This window comes from Sciurus carolinensis, chromosome 3 (assembly GCF_902686445.1).
Source record: "Sciurus carolinensis chromosome 3, mSciCar1.2, whole genome shotgun sequence".
Lineage (NCBI taxonomy): Eukaryota > Metazoa > Chordata > Mammalia > Rodentia > Sciuridae > Sciurus > Sciurus carolinensis.
In genome coordinates this window covers 51558117-51578598 of record NC_062215.1, presented here as the reverse complement: position 1 = coordinate 51578598, position 20482 = coordinate 51558117, and the positions used below count along the sequence as shown (strand labels likewise).

Below are 20482 nucleotides of genomic sequence, written 5' to 3'. Positions count from 1 at the left end.
CAGCACATAGTGTTTGTTTTGTTATACGGGCGATTGGGCCCGGGAATGTTCTATTACTGAGTTCCATCTCCAGTACTTCTTAGTTTTTGAGATAGGGTCTGGATAAATTGCTGAGGCTGGCCTTGAACTTTCTATATTCCTGCCTCAGCCTCCTCAGCCTGCAGAGTAACTGGGATTAAAGGCCTTTGCCACCATGTCCAGTTTACATTGTGGTTTTGATTTGCATTTCATTAGTGTTGATGATGTTGAGCATTTTGGCATATGCTTATTGGCCATTCTTTTCTTTCTTTGTTTCTTTTTTTTTTTTTTTTTGTTATTTCCGCAATCCCACAGTGCATGGGAGTCAGGCACTCTACGTGATGCGCTACATCGCCAGCACTTCTTCTTCTTCTTCTTTTTTTTTTTTTTTTTTGAAATGTGTATTCAAGTCATCTGATCATTTTTCATTTTTTTACTATCTTTGTAGTTGTCTATGGACCTTTATTTTATTTATTTATAATGTGGTGCTGAGATTCGAGCCCAGTGCCTCACGTTTTCTAGGCAAGCGCTCTACCACTGACTGAGCTACAACCCCAGCCCGGACCATTTTTAAACTGAGTTGTTTGCCTTTTTTGTTTTGCTTTGTTTTTTACTTTGTTGAAAATGTCCTTTGCTACAGGTCCCTGAATTGTTGTCATGATATTACGATCTTCAAGTTTCCTTGCTATCTGGTGTGACGAGGCATTCTAGGCCTATCTTTACATTACCTTTCTCACACCTGGAATGATGCAGTTCAGAGATTAGAAATAGCATTTGGGCAGTAGGGGTGCTCTTTGCTGCTGGATTGATGATTTTCTCTAGGTCCTTTTTGTTGACAGTGTCAAGGTGTACTTTTTCTAAAGCCTCATACCTATAGAGAATCTGGAAAAGCATTTGTCCAAACTATATGCCTTAAATAATAGCAAAATATTTACAATAAAGGAAGAATCTTTACAAATGTAAAAAGTATAGCAAAGTTCTTATCTGTACCTCATGTCTTGATGCATATGAGCATTATTGAGAGAAATCATTTAAATATAGAAAATGAATAATTATCCTTAACTTTTGCTTAAATTTTATTTAACATCAATAGTATATGGTAGAAAGAATGAAACCCTCACAAATATTATAGTATAGTGCAGGTAGCTCATCTCTGAAAGGATATAAATTTCTTATAAATGAAAGATCACTAAATATTTTCACCTTTGAAAACTTGAGGAAACATAATTCTCACATAGTTGATTATACCAGTCATCTATTTTTTGAGATATTACATAGAAATTTTAATTTTTTAATTCTATCCACTTGTGTACTGTGGATAGAACTTGGGTGCTTAACCACTGAGCCACATTTACAAACCACATTTCCAGCGTTTTTTTTTATTTTTTATTTTGAAACAGGGTCTCACTAAGTTACTTACTCCCTTACTAAATTGCTGAGGGTGTCTTTGAAAATATGGACCTCCTTCTACAGCCTCCTACATCACTGGGATTACAGGGGTGGGTCACTATACCCAGCTATGATAAATTTTTAACTATATTCACATTAAGTATGCAATTTTTTCTCAAATAAAAGTGAATGTTAAAAAAGATATATTTTTAATCTTTTTTAGAGATAAAATACATCTTGAGTTTATACTTATATTTAATTCAGATTTAGGATTACAAGTTTTCTATTTCTCTGAATTTTTATTCACATTTCTTTTAGGTTGAATATCTCAGATTCTAGCAACATTAACATGATTACCTGTTTGCTTAATCTTATATCACAGCATTATTTATAATAATGTTATTAATTAAAATTTAATTTAACTTTTCTTTGCAGGCTTCTGTTGTTATTTTTTGATTTGTCTTATCCTTTTTTAAAAAATATTTTTTTTAATTGTCAATGGACCTTTATTTTATTTATTTATATTTGGTGCCAAGAATCAAACTGAGTGCCTCACATGTCAGCAAGTGCTCTGCAACTAAGCCACAATCCCAGCCCCAATTTGGCTTATCCTTAAAATCTATCTTAACAGGGATGAATAATCAAAACAACTGCTGTGGGCTGGGGAGATAGCTCAGTTGGTAGAGTGCTTGCAAGCACAAAGCCCTGGGTTCGATCCGCAGCACCGCAAAAAAAAAAACAAAAAACCAAAACTGCTGTGTTTAAAGTCACTTTAAATAACTCTTCTGATAGTTAATTCAATGATAATTATATCATTGGATTCAGTGGTTCTGTGTTAATTTTAATTTTTATGCATGGCTTTACTGTCCATGTGGAAAATTCAAAGACTCTACCAAACGACTCCTGGAATTAATAAATGAATTTAAAAGTCAGTAGATGTAAGGTCAACCTACAAAAGTTAATTGCTCACCTATATACCAGTTAGTGAACGATTTGAACTTTGCAAAAAAAAAAAAAAAAATTATAATAGCACCAAAGAGAAAAAAAGAAAGTATTACATAGGTATAAATGTATAAAATATGTACAGAATCTATATATAGAAAATGACATTGATGAAAGAAATTAAAAATCCAATAAAATGGAGATACAAGTCAATGTTCATGAATTGGATGACTCAATAGTGTTGAAGTGTCAGTTCTTCCCAGTTGCATCTCAATTAAATCCTAATCAAAATGCCAACAAGCTATTTTGTGTATATCAAACAAAGACAACATGATTCTGAAGTTTATATGGATAGCTTTTTTTTTTTTTTTCCTAGTGGTGCTGGGGATTGGATTCAGGGACTTCATGCTAAACACCTGTTCCTACCATCATATAGTTCAGATCTAACCTGTGAAAGGAACCTGAATGCGGAGAAATCTACATGTATTGCTGAACTTGAGACACTGCTCTGGGTCTCTTCGACCGTTTATGTCTTGGAGTTTTCCCCTACTCCCCAGGTAACTGCTCATACAGTTTGGGCATAGTCATTCCATTCAACATGTGTTGGCGACTCTGGACAAAGTACAAAGATTGTACTTCTTGCAGAAGACCACCCGACTACCAGGCCTGGGTGGTCTCCAGATCAGTTGTTGAAAAGAAGCTTATCACAATTCAGTGACCTGTCCTGCTCATAAACCAGTCAGACATGGCAATGGAGGCCTGTGCCATCAGGAGGCCCAAAGCCCACATCACTGGTTGACCATCAGAAAAATGGTGCCATTCTCTGTATTTGGAAGCCTGCCTGCTGGGAGCGTCCCATCTCACACAATATGGGTGGGTCTGTTTTGTTTTGTTTTGATTTTATTCCCTTAATGGGTGAACTTAATGTGTTGTCCTTGTCCCTCTCCTCCATTTCCACCCAGCATAGTTGGGAAGCTCCTCCACTTCCTCCAGGCCCAATGATCTAGCTTACCTGCATGACCTGACAGAGCCCACAGCTGCGCAGAGAGTGCAGCAGGAGGTTCCATGTCCCAGAATCATCCACAAACTGGTGAGAGGCTGTGCATGCTCAGAGACCACACTTGTGTATGTGCCCAGGCCAATGCTTCAACATTTCTATTTTTACTTAATCTTGTTTTCTTATTATGTTAAACATTTACACAATTCCAAAGTTGAAATCCACAAAATAAAGTACATTCAGAAAGGCAAGGCCTTATTTGCCTAAGCCCTGCCTATGTACGCCTTGTCCAGTCACCTGCCATCTGCCACTGTGGACCTCTGAACTGCTCTGATGCTGAATGCCCTTAACTGTCCACGCCCCACCTGATAAAGAACAAGGACTTTGGGTTACTTCCCCCAACTTTGCCACCTTTCAGCAGGAAGCAGTTTGGAGATGTTGTCCATTGTTCCCATAGAAATGGAATGTAGAGATTGACAGTGGGGAAATGCAACAGTGGTCCACTTTATGCTTTGAATATAACCCTTGCTGCTCTGCCCTGCAACTGAAAGAAACTGACATGTTTCTTTCTCTTCTTCTCTCCCTGCTTCTCTCTAATCTCTCCCCATCCTGAATCTCAGGGGAAACAGGATTACCTTTCTTCCCCATTTTAGGCAGATTTATCTGTCCTTGAGTGCACACTTATGATACAGGAATGAAGTAATTCAGACTTTGGGGATGGTACCAGAATATCTCAGAAATGACTATCTCCCAAATTAACAAGTGAATTACAACTCCAACAGAGAACACGTGGAATGTAACCCTTGAATCACCTCTTTAAAAAGTCTCCTGTTCCTGCTGATGGGAAGAATCACAGGCTTTGATAGGAATCCCCTATGTTTCCCCTCTGCTAGCAAGCAATAAACTTTTTCCTTTTTCTGAAAAAAAAAAAAAAAAAAAGGCAAGTCCTCCATTTCTGGACCTTGCCTTCCATTTCAGATAAACAATTTTATTTGTTTTTGATTTACTCCTCCTTTAAAAATGTATATTTTATATATATTATATACAATATATTTTATAGAATATGTTAATATATAACACAATGTACAATATATAAAATTATATATTATATATAGTTACACACACATATATATATATATATATATATTTTTTTTTTTTTTTTTTTTTTTCCTCCCCAAGCTGGGCTCAGTGGCCCAAGTCTGTGATCTCAGCAACTTGGGAGGCTGAGGCAGGAGGATCACAAGTTCAAGGAGGTAATTTAGCAAGATCCTATCTCAAAATAGTAAAAAGGACTGGGGACGAGCTCAGTGGTAGAGAGTCCTTGGTTCAATCTCTGGTACCAAAGTAAGTAAATAAATAATTTAATTGAAAAAGAAAAAATAACGGGGGAAAGTACATTATTATTATTATTATTATTATTATTTTGATACTGGGGATTGAACCCAAGGGTGCTTAACCACTGAGCCACATCCCCAGTCCCTTTAGTTTTTTAATTTTGAGACATTGTCTCCCTAAATTTCCTAGGACTTTCCTAATATGCTAAGGCTGTCTTTGAACTTGCAATCTTCTTGCTTCAGCCTCAAGTTGCTGGGCTGGGATTACAACATGTTCAGCAAAAAATAACTTTGATGGCAACAGTACATAGTCCTTAGTCTTCCAGCTTTCTGCCTCTGGACCAGTGCTATCCAACAGACTTTCTATGACGATGACAATATTACATATTGACTCTTTCCTATATGGTATCCAACTAGCTCCATGTAGCCACTGAACACTTAAAATGTGGTTAGTGGGACTGAGCAACTACATTTAACAAATTTTAGTTGTTGCATGTATGAACATGTAATGACAAATCCCATCATTATGTGCAACTATAATGCATCAATAAAAAATGTGGAAAGAAAAAAATGTATACATTAAATATATGTAGTCTATTGTATATAAAAAGGATTTAATTGGGACTGGGGTTGTGGCTCAGTGGTAGAGCGCTTTCATAGCACTCGTGAGGCACTGGGTTTAATCCTCAGCACCACATATAAATAAGTAAATAAAATAAAGGTACTGTGTCCATCTACAACTAAAATTAAAAAAAAAAAAAAAAAGGATTTTGTTGTATTTGAAAAGTCCTGTATCGAATAGCTAATCCAGGAGGCACCATATTGGGCACCATAAACAGAATGAAGGTATATATTATATTTTAAAATCTGTAAACTGATAGGATGAATGGAGGAGATTTAAACATCAGAGAGAACTCTTTATATATGCTACAGAGGCTGTGTGTGCCTGAAGACAACTCCATGTTCCCTGGTAATCATTCTCAACTGATCCAACTTCTCTTTCTACCAAAATTTACTGCCCTCATCCCATACTCTTCAGCTACTCAGACACATCTCCTTCCAAGTTTTGGATCACCTCAAAGCTTTGGTGAAAGTTATCTCTCATTAATTGCACAAATACTTATTGAACACATATTCCAGGAATTGAGTGCTAGAAATAAACATTTTCTATTCTCTACTAATATACGGGGTCATACACCAGGAAAAAATTCAAATATAATATTTTAAGTGCGATCTTGGAGGATATACAGGAAAGTCCTTCTCCCCCAGAAGTGGGGAGGAAGGAGGTGCTGAATTGAGGGTTGAGGGTCAAACAGATAAAAAGGAATTTTGAAATAGGACAAAGCAAAACTAGGGACAGTGGCACAGAGACAGCTGGTACCATGATGAGTTTAGACAACTGAAAAGGGTTCAGTATAGTTCTAACATGGGAGGTGAGGAATGAGTGGCTGAAAAATCAAGCAAAGATCAGATACTACTACTACTACTAACAATAATTGAAGGATTATTACCAGCCAGGATCTGAGCACTTTATCTGTAGCAAATGGACTAATAGTGATATATTTGAATTTTACCACTTTATAGATTGGGAATTGAGAAACAGGAAGGTTAAAAAAGTAGCACAAGTTACATAGCTATAAGTGTAAGCTCGGGGGCACGCTAGCGGCCAAATAAAATCGGACAGAAATCGCAGGTGCCCTGGCTGCCCAGGGTCTTTATAGGTCGGAATGGGCGGGGGTCCTGCTGAGTGAAAGGTGGAGTTAAGGATCAACAGGTGGAGTTAAGGGTCAGTGGAGTTTTCTTGTCCGTTTGAGGGATCACCGTTTGGCGCGCTGCCCTTTGTCTCAGTTGCTCCGCTCTCCCGCCTACAGTCGCCCAAATTCCGACCTAACAATAAGTATTAAAGGCCTTGGCACCCGAGTTCCAGAGCCCACATACCTAACAGTAGCACTCTGTTGTTTGACCCTGTGGGTCCACACAAGACAGTAAGACTTAATCCCAAAGGTGATGAGACTCTGATTTTTTTAAAATTTCTTTTTCTTTTTCTTTTTCTGTGCCTGGGATTGAACTTAAGGAGACTCAACCACTGAGCCTCATTTACAATCCTTTTAATTTTCTTATTTTGAGATAGGGTCTTGCTAAATTGCTTAGAGCATTGCTAAATTGCTCAGACTGTTTTTGAACTTGCAATCCTCTTGCTGTAGCCTCCCACATTGTTGGGATTACAGGCATATGCCACCTCCCCTGGTGAGACTGATTTTAAGCCAATGAGAGATGGAACCATGTTTGCATTTTTTAAAAGATGATAATCATTGACTATTCTGGAGGCAAAGTGGTCAGAGAGGCCTCTATTACTATAAGCCAGCAAGAGAGGCCAGGGGAATAGCAATGGTAATCGGAAATGGTGCTGACAGGAGAATTACTAAAGAAATGGCAGGACTTGGTGACTGAAAATGGGATACATGGGAGAGGGAAGATTCAAAGATGAGTCTCTCTGCCTCTTATTGGCCACTCACAGGAAATGCAGAAGGACTGAGAAGGAGAGAGGACAAATCAACTGGAGGTGTCCAGTAGGCACTAGACATGTGGGTCCAGAGTTGGAAGTGGGATTCAAAAGCTCTGAGCATATAGGTGATAGCTAAAGTCAGGGAACATGTGTAGCGTGAGGACAGAAGCCTAAACCCTGAGGAAAACAAGGACTTAACAAAAAAAAGAGAGACTGGTTGGGGAGGTCAAAGCCAACTACCCAGTGTCATGACAATCACAGAAGAGTGCTCTTAGAGAAGTTATTGGAAATCAAGTAAGGCCAGGCCTGAGAAGCATCTGTAGGCTTTGACATCTCTGTGGTCCTTGATGAATTTTGAGTGGGCTGCTGGGCAGGCAGGTGGGTCGGTCGGAAGGGCAGGAATGAGATACAGATGACTTTCTCCATCTGGCCCATTGAACTCCTCCTTCAGGAAGCAAATGGGATCTCTTCTAGTTTGGGGTATCCCTCTTTAGAAGTTCCCAACCCTGTCTCACTTGGGGAATTTTTAAAAATACCGATGTTTATGGTGACGGAAACCGGAACAGTGGTTGCCTCTGGGAAGGGAGGGTTGTGGATCCACTGAAAAGAAACACAGGATAACTTTCTGGACTCATGGAAATGCCCTCCATCTTGAGAGGATTGAGGGTTGCACGGGTGAATTTATGTGTCCACACTCATCAAAATATATACTTAACGTGTGTGCTTTGCACCATAAACTATGCCTCACAAATTTTGAGCACCAATTTTTCCAAAAGTATTAAATACTTTCCTGGATCAGTTAAGTTAAAATCTCTGAATCCGGGGACTGGACTGGGTATTTTGGAAGGATCCGAAGGCGACTGTTAATGAGGAGCCTGCGTGGTGCGCAGAAGCTGTTCGCCCACCTCTTCAGGTGCATAGGGCTTTGGCACAGCTCCATCTCGTTCCTTCAATTTGTTGAGCTTAGTTCTGTCCGGGTTGGACTGTGAGCTCTGATATCCCATTAGATGAGCTCAGCACCCTCCACCTCAGGCTTAGTCAAGAGGCCGGAGTCCATTGCCCTGTCGGATGCCATCCGCGCAGTTCTGCTGAAGGAGCAAGGTTCCAATTCAAGAAACGCAGAAAAGCTTTGGACTCTAGCATGTCAATCACCAGTTGCGGCTGCCCTGATGAAAATGGTTATGAAGGGGCCTGTTCAGCGGTACGGCCGGCCGGCCTCGTGGCGCAACGGTAGCGCGTCTGACTCCAGATCAGAAGGTTGCGTGTTCAAATCACGTCGGGGTCAATTACCTTTTCTAAGGTTTCCGTTACCTTAATTTAATTCTATTATTAATTTTGATCCGCTCCCAGTACTAGGAGAAGAAACATCTCTTAAGGGACCAAGAAGGGGACAGCTTCTGGTGAGAAATTCTGAGACCGCCCTGTCGAGGGACCCCAGTGATCTCGCTGGGATTTTTACAGTCGATCCAGACAGTTCTGGGACAGGGTGGCCCCCGAAGGACAGGTTCAATTCCTGACCGCTCAGCCTAGAAGAGAGGCAAGTACTCTTGTACAAGAGGGTATCGCTGGGTCTTTGTAGGTTCTCTTGATAGGGCTGGGCAGGATTCTTTTGAATTTGTTCTGTTTGCAACACAGCCACATCCCATCAGCAAGAGTTAGAGCAGAAACAAGAGCAGGAGAAAGATCTCAGTTCCCAGGGAGAAGTGGCTGAACGTACCCTACGCGGACGAGGTGGCCGAGTGGTTAAGGCGATGGACTGCTAATCCATTGTGCTCTGCACGCGTGGGTTCGAATCCCATCCTCGTCGGTTCGCGGTCATTAAGGTCTGCATTCAGTTTTGTGATCTGTAAGTAAGACTTTATCTTATCACCTTTGGCGGGCCCGAATTCAATGTTTCAGTATCATTCCTGCATTCTTTCTCTCCAGAGGCGTCCTTCATCCTGTACTGCTCTTTCCAGCACTGTAAGTCACCTGTGTTAACCTGCTACGAAACTGACCTGGCCAAGAAAGTAAGGCGGCAGTGGAAGCGGGCGGGCGCCGTGGCTTAGTTGGTTAAAGCGCCTGTCTAGTAAACAGGAGATCCTGGGTTCGAATCCCAGCGGTGCCTCCGTACTTCGTTTTTTTAAACAAGTATTAAACCTTACTAGACTCACCCCACCTTGTGTCAGCCCTCTGTATACATTGCCTACACGTTCATCCGCTCTCCTTCGATGAATCCGCTACGTGCTGTTAGGCATGTCCTATTTTGGGGTTTCAGAGTAAGCACCTCTTTCCCCTTGTGCATGTATTATTTATACCTGATCCTGCGTCAAGCACCGGAGTCGTATCACTTGTGCTTGTCAGTATTGTAGTTTGACTGTTAACTTGCATAAGTGCTCAGATGGTCGGTTTGAACGTTCTACTTTTGTGTTTTCTAAAACGATTGCATCCTGAAAGATTTTCCCACATGGGCAGTAATGATTCTTTATATAACTTCACGTTCACAGCTGTTTGTCGGATGGCCGGTTAGCTCAGTTGGTTAGAGCGTGGTGCTAATAACGCCAAGGTCGCGGGTTCGATCCCCGTACGGGCCAAGGAGTGATCGCTTTTTTATTTCCTTCCCTAAGTCACTGTACCTACTTTCAGTTTTTTATCGGAAAATGTTAACCAGAGAAAGTGATAACCTTCCATCTCGAAATATTTCACACCTGAAAAGAAACCTACTCGAGTGTAGTTCAAAAAGGGTGATTTTGACTTGCAGAGATACTGCAGTTCTTTCTGTGATCTCCAACTCTACATTTCACAACTATAAATGTGGTCCGCGACCTTACTTTGTGTTTTGTAAACAGAAGACTGCCAAGAATTGGGACAAAATTGTCTCAAATCTTTACAAGTGGCAATGATCAGCAGAATGTGGCAAATGGTCAGCAAGGGAGCTGTTAAGTATTCCCCATGTTATTCCACAGGCAAGATGTTCAACAGCCAGCCCCTGATTAGGACTTATGGAGATAATCGCTTCCCCTCTTTTAGAGAACCCTGCTTGCATTTCTGCTTTTACTCAATCTCTGGCCCCCTATGTGTGATTATCTGTTTCACATTTCCCCGCATATCTGCTGCCAAACAGCAGGAACCACTATTATCCTTCCCCATCTAATCTGGGACACCCACCCCACTCTTGGAACCCGCTCCAAGGGAGCTCCATGAACAAGACCCTCATTCCCATTCCTTTGAACGATGAACCCCTGCAACCCCACACAGAGGCAGTCTCAGCCTTAGCAGCAGCAGCACTTTAATTCCACAAAAACTCAGAAAGCCAAAATGAATCAGAACACTCCACAACAGGTGGACTTCGAAACCAGCAACAATTCGACCTGACCCCTGAGAGCAGTGAGATACCTCCCACCTCACCCTCCACCATGCAATATATTCCTCTTAGCTCCACCCCAGTTCTGGCTGGGGAAGTGGTATTGTAGGGGACCAGAGGGCAGAAGCAGCTGGTTAAACATCTGCAGGTATCCATTCTTGCCTGCATGGTGTGTGACCAGGGGCACTCAAGCTCCCAAAGCCCCTGAAACCTGAGATGTGGCCACCGGAGTCAGGATGACCATAATGGGGCTGGGTCTCCTCTGTTCCCTTTTTTTGATCTCGTATGGGAATCATGTTCCCACCCTCAAGCCGAGACCTAAGACCCTCGGTTCCCAGGCTTGGTGTTCTAGCTAGGGAGGAGAACTGGAAAAAACAGGGTAGCTACAGATGGCCAACTGAATAGAAGCAAGGCAACATCCCATCCCACCAGGAGAACAGTTAGAACTTCCCCCAAATACACCTCCCTAAGACCCTTCGAGAGGGCACGGGCCAGCTAAACGCATTTGGAAGAGCCTCCAACACACAGGTCTTCCCGGAGCGGGCAGTTCCCACCAGAGCTCCTAGAAGAGTACTTAGGATCCTGTTGGGCCCTGCCGGGGCTAGGCCCCGCCTCTTCAGCTCTCGCGGTCACTTGCACAGGGCCTCCAACACCTCCAGAGTGCGTCGGATATCTCGGACTTGGCGCGCCAGCCCCTGAACCGGCTGCAGAGCCCTCTCCAGCTCCTCGCAGCGCGCCAGTAGGGTATACATGCCCTTGATGCTCATGTCCACAGCTTCGCCTAAGGAGTCCACCGCATCACGGTAGGTCTGAATGCAGCCCACGCTCAGCGCTGTCAGCTCCTGCACCGCACCACCCAGCCCGCGAAGCAGGCGGTCCACCCGGCCGCCCAGATCTCGGCTCAGCCGCTCCAGATCTCGCAGCACGTCGGGGTCGATGGGCGGGATGGTGGGAGTGGGTGCGGGTGCTAGGCAGGGACGCACTGGAGCAGAGGGAAGGGGCGGAGCGACGCCGCTCAGACGGATCTTGAGTTGCAGGTTGTTGGCGACAAAGTGAGTGAGGTCTCCGTGGCGGCTCACTGTGCCCTCGAGCTCCAGGGGACTGGAAATAGTGGCACGACGTCCGCCGCCCGCGCTGCACTCCGCACCTCCTGCGGACCCCGCGCCGCCGCATGCCCCACTGAGCCCGTCCAGACTGCGGCTGTCCTGGAGGCGGCTGGAGAACGAGCGGCTAGCCCTGCCGGCCGCTGTCGCCTCTTCGTCAATGTCTTCCTCCTCCTGCTGGGGCTGTTCCACATTCATCTCGACGCCTCTCGGGCTCCCTCGACGTCCAACCCTCTCCGATGCAGGCTTGTCCTCGGGCGGCTCAGGGTCCTTGTGTCGGGAGGACAGGTTCGGGTCGTACTCTGGACCTGGCTCCCCCCCGCGGCTCCGGCTCCCAGACGGCGTCGCTCGGGGGCCGGGCTCGTTTTTCCAAGCCTCCGGTTCCAGCTGGTGGACTATGCTGCTCGAAGTCTTCGGGGACGACCTGAGTTGGCGGCTCGCGCCCCCAACGTTCTTGGCTTCTTCCTCCCCAGACACTCTCAGGCCGGAGGGCGGCTTAGAGGGCGTTCCACCCGGCCCACCGCAGAAAATCGCGGCCTGCTGTTCCGCTAGAGCTAGAAGGTCCGCCTCCGGCCCGGGCCGCCCCCGAGACGACTCCATACTGCGGGTGGGGGCCGGAACGGAGGAATTGGTCCGCCGAGGCTCAGGAGGCGACGGCGGCGCCTTTAAGGGGCGTTGGTAGAGGCTCGCCGATTGGCCACAAACTGACAATGGTTGGACAGGAAGAACACTTTGATTGGTCGTGGTGACCAGGAAGTCCCGGAAGAAGAGCTGTTATTGAACATCTGAGCACACACGAGAGCCAGCCGGGTGTAGGGAAGGAGGTGACAGCTGCTCTCGTCGCCCCGCCCTTTCAGAAAGTTGAAGGGGCAGGTCTTCAAGACTAGGCTTCCCAAATACTGGCGTCCGGCGGGAGCGCGGCTCTGACCCTTTCGGCCCGTAATTGTCCCGTCCATAATTATTACTTAGCAAACTCATCAAGTAAGGACCTGACTCGGGGCTCCCCGAGACTCTTGGGATGGAAATAATGTATCCTGCTAGGACCCTAGGGATTGAATCGTACCTAGTTAAACAAGAAAGATAAAAACAGAATTCGCTGCAGAGCATGAATGATTGGTTGCATCGTCCTGTATTGACGGACCTAGCCGTTGAACTGCCCAGAGCAACTCATGGAAAGCGGTGCAGGAACCCCTGGGCTTTCCCGTACTTTTGCCATTCCTCTGCCTTCTGTCTCTTCCTCTGGAGAATGTTGTGTGATTTTGTCACAAGGTAAAATATTCAACAAACAAGAAGATCACAAATTTTGATAATCACTTGTCTTGTCTTGTTAGCATGAAGATCAAATCCAGAGCCTCGTGCATGATAAGCATGCCCCATCACTGAGCTACACTTCCAAACCCTTCCCTGAGTACTTTTTAGGAAATAAAGGGTTGTGATAGGGTATAACTGGACAGGCACTTGTTTACATAAGGGTTCAGGCAAAGGCCTCTTTTGATGAGAAGACATTTGACCGCAAAGAAAGGTAAAGAGCTTAGCCACCTTCCAGGCAAAAGGAACAAGTTTTGCTAAATCTCAGAGAAAGAAAAAGAAGAAGAAGAAGAAGAAGAAGAAGAAGAAAGAAAAAAAAAAGATTGACATATTCAAGGATCTGGGGCTGAGGTGGGCAGGAGACGTTGGGGCTAAAACAAAATGATTAAGGAGGAGGATTTAGAACCAGAGACTGAAGAAACAAGGCAGGGGCTACATCATGCAGGGTCCTGTAGTTCCTATTAGGAAATGGAGATTTCTTCCAAGTGCAATGGTACAGCAGATACTGGAAAATATAACCAAGACCCTGAGACATTGGTGTTTAATAAAAACAACTCACTAACACTCCTTAGCTGAAAATGAATGTGATTGTTCCTTTTTAAAAAAATGTATTTTGCAGTTTATTAATCCTCTTGTGAAAATTTCACACAATTGCCTCCAATAATGTCACTATAGAATCTTTACTCCTGCTTTTTGCCAACACCAACATTGCCTTTTATAGTCCACAGTCCCCTAAGTTTATTGTTTTTATATTCCTTTCATTGTTTTCTTTTTTAAAATTTGTTCTAATTAGTTATACATGACAGTAGAATGAACTTTGGCAAATCATACATAAATGGAATATAACTTCTCATTCTTCTGGTTGAACATGATGTAGAATCACATCAGTCATGTAGTCATACATGCACACAGGATAATGACATCTGATTCATTCTATTATCTTTCCTACCCCCATACCCCACCCATCTTTCATTGTTTTCTTGAGGTCTTTCTCCTAGGTTGGGGTTCATTTCTCTTTATATAATCCAATGAATTGTAAATCATGCCAAAGCTTGTCATAAAAATGAGTTCTGAATCCAAATACAAAGATAACATCTGATCATGGACAGAGATAGTGCCAGCTGGGCGAGGTGGAGCAGGTTTGTAATCCCAGTGGCTCAGGAGACTGAGGCAGGAGGATCTCAAGTTCAAAACCAGCTTCAGCAAAAGGGAGGCACTAAGCAACTCAGTGAGACCTTGTCTCTAAATAAAATACAAAATAGATCTGGGGACGTGACTAAGTGCCCAAGAGCCCCTGAGTTCAATTTCTGGCACCCCCCTTCAAAAAAAAGGAGTGCAAGTACTAGAACCTCCCAGTACCCACCCCCAGGTCTTTTCAGCATCGTAGGCAGCCAACTCTGATAAGAGTAGCTCACTGTTTCACTAGGCCTGAGGAACTCACAATCGCCAGTTCTCTGTCTTATTGCTACCTGAGGCTTGATAAAACCCTCCCTCTAGTCTTAAAAAGGGAGGGTATATATATTGGTCTTGGTTTATTTTCCTTAGAAGATAGGAATTCTTCCCTTGACAATGAGAAGCTGAACCCAGAAAGGGAATGATGTGATGGGGTTCATCTTTGGGAATTACTGGCTGTTAGAGGAAATGTTTACAGGAACAGGTTGGGTAGTGAAAAGAAGTTTCCAAATATGAGGTGATGATGGCTCAGCTTAGTGTGATACAGTAGACTTTGGGTAAGTGAACATGTGTTAGATGCTCCTTGAAGGTTGCAGTGGGCAAGTGTTCAGTTAACTAATGTGTAAGTGTAGTTTTTTATTCCCCCTCCATGAGGCTTAGTGAGGTGACAGCCTCCTTTACTGTGCCCAGGGATAGGCACATAACCCAAAGCTTATCAATCAGAGTACTTAATACTTCTGCCTGCAAATTGTCTCAGAAAAGGAACAAAACACAGGCATGACCAGTAAATGTCCTCCCCAGTACTCCCCTGGGCCCCTACACTAAGGGATGAAGCCCAGGACCTCTCCCATGCTAGGTAGGAGCTCTGAAAGAGAACACTGCAGGAGAGAATGAGGCTGGTAAGTTAAGAGAACCAGAGACAAAAGATGAATTCCTGTGTCTGTCTCCAACCCCACCTTTAACCTTCCTGTGATCTGTTTCCTTCATCACCTCCAACCCACCAAAACCTTGTTCCTTCCTACAGTGATTTCTTGTTGCAGTAAATGGCAGCTCCATCTGCCCAGTGAATGAGGCCAAAGCCTTGGAGTTGTTCTTGGTTTTTCTCTTTTTGTCACAATTCATGTCCAGTTCTTGATTCTGCTCTAAAATACACCCAGAATCCAACTGCTGCTCACTCACAGCTCCTATTCCAGTTCCACCAACATTTCTTGCCTAGATTAATGAGGTAACTTCCCTCAGCTTTTACCCTCAGCTCTCTACAGTCTATCTTCAATAGAGTGCCAGAGAGATCTTTAAAACTATAAATAATGTAGGCTGAGAATGTGACTCAGTGGTAAAATACTTGCCTGGCATACTTGAGGCCCTGGGCTTGATTCCCAACATCGATGATGTTGATGATGATGATGATGATGTCACTCCTCTGCTCACAACCTTACAATGCCTCTGTTTCCTTAATTAAAACCCAAGTCCTCATCATGGACTGGGAGGTCTCTGGTCTCATCTATTTCTTTCTCTTATGCTCTGGAGACGCACGAACTCTTGGTGTTCTGCCTCTGGCAAGACAGACATGTTTCCACTTCAGGGATTACATCAGATCTTGTCTTCTTATTTATTTATTTTAATGCCAAGAAAAATGTTAAACCTGGGTATTCCTCCTTCCCTTAATTCCTTCAGGTCCTTTCTCAGACCTACCTTTTCAATGAGGCCTCCTCTGGCCATCTATTTAAAATTGCTGTCACATAAGGTAAGGTGGCCCATCCTTATAATCCCAGGTACTTGGGAAACTGAGGTAGGGGGATCATAAATTTGAGGCCATCCTGGACAACTTAGCAGGGGGATTAGAGGTCAGTTGGTGCGTCAGTCAACTTGTGACCACCCAATTTTGTTTTTTGCCACACCATTAAGAGACAATCTGTAAAATCAGCACAGTTCTTGTATTAGATTTGTTCATTCACATAATCAGCTGAGATGTACAAAAGATAATTATAAAAAAACTTATGAAAATAAAAGTTAAAAAAAAAAAAAACTACAAAAAGGAATCAAACTGGGTGTAGTAGCACATGCCTGTAATCCCAGTGACTCAGGAGGTTGAGGCAGGAGGATCACAAGTTTGAGGCCAGTCTCAGCAATTTAGTGAGGCCCTTAGCAACTTAGAGATACCCTATCTCAAAGTAAAAATAAATAGGGCTGAGGATGTGGCTCAGGGGGTAAGCACCCCTGGGTTTAATCTCTAGTACAAAAAAGAAAAGAAATCACACCACAAACAAGACCAGAGAGGTTTAATATTAGCAACACTGCAAAGTTTAGTAGATGCAGGGGCCCTGGGAGAATGTGGCTATCTTCAGATGCCTGCCACGCCATCTCTTCTCTCAACCTATGTTGAATCTAGAAAGATACTTACTTGAGGTTCTACTAACGTGTAGGAACTTGTCCTCTCTTTAGGAACTCTACAGCGAAAAACCTTTCAGTTTCTTCTGTCCTGCTCCTGAAGATGCCCTGGTAGGTGAGGGCGTGAAGGGGTCTTCAGTAGAGCAGGCACTCATAATATAAGCAATCCTTGGTGTCCCCAGGGTCTGCATTCTGTTGTGAATCAAAAATGTCACTAGGGGGCTGGCGTTGTGATTCAGTAGTAGAGTGCTTGCCTGGTATGCATGGGGCACTGGGTTCGATCCTCAGCACCACATAAAAATAAATAAATAAAATAAAGATATTATGTCCATCTACAACTAAAAAAAATTTTTTAAAATGTCACTAGGAGTGACACACACCTGTAATTCCAGCAACGCAGGAGGCTGAGGTAGGAATAAGTAACTATAGACGATTTCAAGTATATGGGATGATATGCGTAGGTGCTATGCAAATATTACAGCTAAGCATTCATAAAATTGATATCTTCAGGAAGGGGGATCCTAGAACCAATCTCCCACAGATGAAGGAAAGGACTCACTTTGCTTGTGGCGGGGGTTTACATGGCCTTACTGTATGTACTGGGACCTTCAATCCATTGAACAAATGGGGAAGGGAGCCAGTACTTGTGTCTTTCTTGAAGACAGTTCTATCTACTACACCCAGCTCAGATGTAGACCAGACCTGACCAAATCCAGTCCTTCAAGAACAAAGGCTCCGGGCTGGGGAGATAGCTCAGTCGGTAGAGTTCTTGCCTTGCAAGCACAAGACCCTGGGTTCCATCCCCAGTACCAAAAAAAAAAAAAAAAGAACAAAGGCCCTGAAGCATATTCGTCATTGGTGAAAACCTCTGCATCTTATCTGAACTCAATCAAATACATTCCCACCCTCACTGCTCCCAGCTCATCCCCAGTTCAGCTGACTATCTGTAGGGGAAAACTTCCCTAGCGCTGGCCAGACAGGCCCAGGGCAAATTAGATCTTTCTCCAGGAATTTCAGCCACAATTTCAGATTTGACCCCACAATGATTCTTTCTTCTGAAGACTTTAAAGAAATACCACCCCCCACCATCCCCCACACACACTGTCCCAAGAGTTGGCACCCAGCTAGTAGGGGATGCTGTTCTTCACTCCCCAGTCCAGGATGCCCATGGAATGGCCTGTTAACATCTGTCCTGGAGATACTGGTACACCCAGACTTGTATGCCAGGAAGTCTTCAAACACAAAGAAGGCTGCCTGTCCTGGGCAGTTTTTGATCTTTGCCATGGACTCCTTGATACTAGGGATGCTGTAGGAACTGTATCCTTCATGCTTGTCTTGTCTAATTTTTTTTTTTTTTTTTTGTACCAGGGATTGAACTTAACCACTTAACCACTGAGTCACATCCCCAGTCCTTTCTCTTTTTTTTTTTTTTTGGGGGGGGGGCGGTGGATACCAGGGATTGAACTCAGGGGCACTCGGCCACTGAGTCACATTCCCAGCCCTTTTTTCTGTTTTGTTTAGAGACAGGGTTTTACGGAGTTGCTTAGTGCCTCCCTTTTGCTGAGGCTGACTTTGAACTCGAGATCCTCCTGCCTCAGTCTTCTGAGCCACTGGGATTACAGGTGTGCACCACCATACCCAGCCCCCAGTGCTTTTTGTATTTTTAATTTTGAGACAGGGTCTTGCTAAGTTGCTTAGGGTCTGGCTAAATTGCTGAAGCTGGTTTTGAACTCATGATTCTCCTGCCTTGGCCTCCTGAGTCACATGGATTGCAGGCATGTGCCACCAGGCCCAACTTTGTTTTCTTTTTCAAAGGGGTTGTAGTCAGCCTCACAGATTTTGCTGAAATTGCAGGCAGTGTCTCCCTTCCTCGGGCGCAGGGCCAAGAGCCTTTGACATGGTGCTCACAGGACATAAAGGAGGGTCTGCAGCCTACAAGGGAGTCAGAAGCCATAGGAAACCTGGCTGTCCTCAGTCGGCCATGCCATGAGAGTAGGAGGGTAGGCAGGGACTCTGGCTTTTGATATATTAAGTCTCCACCTAGAGGTATGTGTTTTCCTATGCTAATAAAGGTAACTGTGGGTTACTTCAGTGACTATTCTATTCCATGCATGAGTTTGCCCCTCACCTCACTTCCTTTATCATCTGGGGAATTCTAATATTATTTTCTGCTTCATCTGGATTTAGCTGGCACTTTCACTCATCAGATAATCTCAGAAGCTGAGCTGACTTTCCCAGCCTCCCATCCCCTGTTGTGTTATCTTATTCCCATTTTAATTCCTAATTTTCTTTTTTCCCTTTGGTACCAGGGGTTGAACCTAGGGGCGCTCAATCACTGAGCCACATCTCCAACCTTTTGTTTCGTTTTTTTTGGTGGTGCTAGGTATTGAACCAGGGCCTTGTGCTTGTGAGGCAAGCACTCTACCAACTGAGCTACATCCCCAGCCCCCTTGTTTCGTTTTTTATTTTGAGACAGGGTCCCACTGAGTGGCTAAATTGCTGAGGCTGGCTTTGAACTTACACTCCTTACCACAGCATGTGAGCAGGTCCTCTACAGACACCTCCACATTGATATCACCGCTGATGAGGACACAGATTCAGTCAGAAATGACTTTCATGGCCCCAGATGCTCAGCAGGAACCCTGGCCTCTGATTTCTGATGGTGGGACTTTGGTCACTGTTTCTGAGCATCAAAATTTCTGAGCAGACTCACATCCTCAACACAGGGAACTCTCTGTGATAGTCTGGGCTCAGCCAGGAAGGTGCCACTCAGCCTTCTTACATACCTCAGGTCCACATTGTGAAAACTGTGACCAGCCTGCCAGGTGGTATTCACATAGTCATGGACCCTCATAAGAAAAAGAACTCCTTAGAACCAAGAGATGAACAACTCCCAGGGGAAGTACGACATCCTGGTTAGCGCTCAATCTTATGGGTTAACATCCAACTAGAAAATTAGAGTTAACTGGGCACAATGGTGCACAAGATTGTTTAGATTTGTGAATTGGTGCTTTTATTTTTATTATTCCTACAAGTGGGATTGCTAGGTCAAAGAATATTATGTTTTACATTTCACAAGACCTTACCAGAACTCTTTCTTATAATGCTGTAGCAAAGTCAGGCCTGGTAACACATGCACTCCTGTAATCCCAGAAGATCTGCAGGCTAAGGCAGGAGGATTTCAAGTTGCAGGCCAGGCTGGGCAATTTAGCCAGACCCTGCCTTAAAATGAAAAATTTAAAAAGGGGTTAAGGATAAAGTTCAGTGGTAGAGCAAGTACTTGCCTGTGTGAGGCCCTGGGTTCAATTCCCAGCAGGGCAAAACAAACCCAAGGTGAACTCAGCATTTTGATATCCTTTCTCAGAAAAATGTCAATGAGGATAGTTTTTTCCCCACACTCCAACAAACTCTGTAGGGTTTGTTGAGTTGGAATGTTTGTTGAGTGGGATGCGGGATGGAATGCAAGGGAATCTGTGGGTGTGGAATTATTTCATGTTTCTGCATCACACTAGGGGGTGGCTCCTGCTCTAGATACTTGGAATTCTCCAGTTAAGGAGGTGAAACCTCTTAGGAAAGTCTCCGAGGGAATAAGCACAGGTCTCTGAGAGGTCTTGACCCAGATCACTCATTCTTCCCATTATTCTAAGGAGGCAGGACAGCAGCATTCTAGACAGTGGGAAGAATGTGTAGAAAAACCCTGAGTGGAAATGAATTGGGTATGTTCAAAGAGTAGGAAGGAGGCCAGGGTTTCAGTGTTAGAAACAGAGGATAGTTCAAAGCCAGCTTGGAATGGCAGGGAAGGGCCAGATGTTTGTATGTCTTACAGAAGGGCTTACTTCGTGATGGCTGACAGATCTAGCTCCATGAGAATGTTATAGGCCAGACTATAAGGGAAATGACTAAACAGACTCCATTTTGCTCTGAGACCCCATGTTATGCAGGAAATAAGCTTTTCCCATGGGAACACCGCGCCTCTGTACC

General features: G+C 44.0%; 1 protein-coding gene and 4 non-coding genes across 5 annotated transcripts; 4 read left to right on the top strand and 1 right to left on the bottom strand.

Annotated features, from left to right (window-relative positions):
* Positions 1–8399: 8399 nt before the first annotated feature.
* Trnaw-cca (transfer RNA tryptophan (anticodon CCA)) lies at positions 8400–8471 on the top strand. The gene has a single exon. It is a non-coding gene; the product is annotated as a tRNA-Trp (tRNA).
* Positions 8472–8911: 440 nt separating this feature from the next.
* Trnas-gcu (transfer RNA serine (anticodon GCU)) lies at positions 8912–8993 on the top strand. The gene has a single exon. It is a non-coding gene; the product is annotated as a tRNA-Ser (tRNA).
* A 226-nt stretch (positions 8994–9219) lies between these two features.
* Trnat-agu (transfer RNA threonine (anticodon AGU)) lies at positions 9220–9293 on the top strand. Its single transcript has one exon. It is a non-coding gene; the product is annotated as a tRNA-Thr (tRNA).
* A 392-nt stretch (positions 9294–9685) lies between these two features.
* Trnai-aau (transfer RNA isoleucine (anticodon AAU)) lies at positions 9686–9759 on the top strand. The gene has a single exon. It is a non-coding gene; the product is annotated as a tRNA-Ile (tRNA).
* A 672-nt stretch (positions 9760–10431) lies between these two features.
* On the bottom strand, positions 10432–12318 carry Borcs6 (BLOC-1 related complex subunit 6). The gene has a single exon (XM_047545097.1). The coding sequence runs from the start codon at positions 12230–12232 to the stop codon at positions 11159–11161; it is 1074 nt and encodes a 357-aa protein (XP_047401053.1). The 5' UTR covers positions 12233–12318; the 3' UTR covers positions 10432–11158.
* Between the last annotated feature and the right edge of the window lie 8164 nt (positions 12319–20482).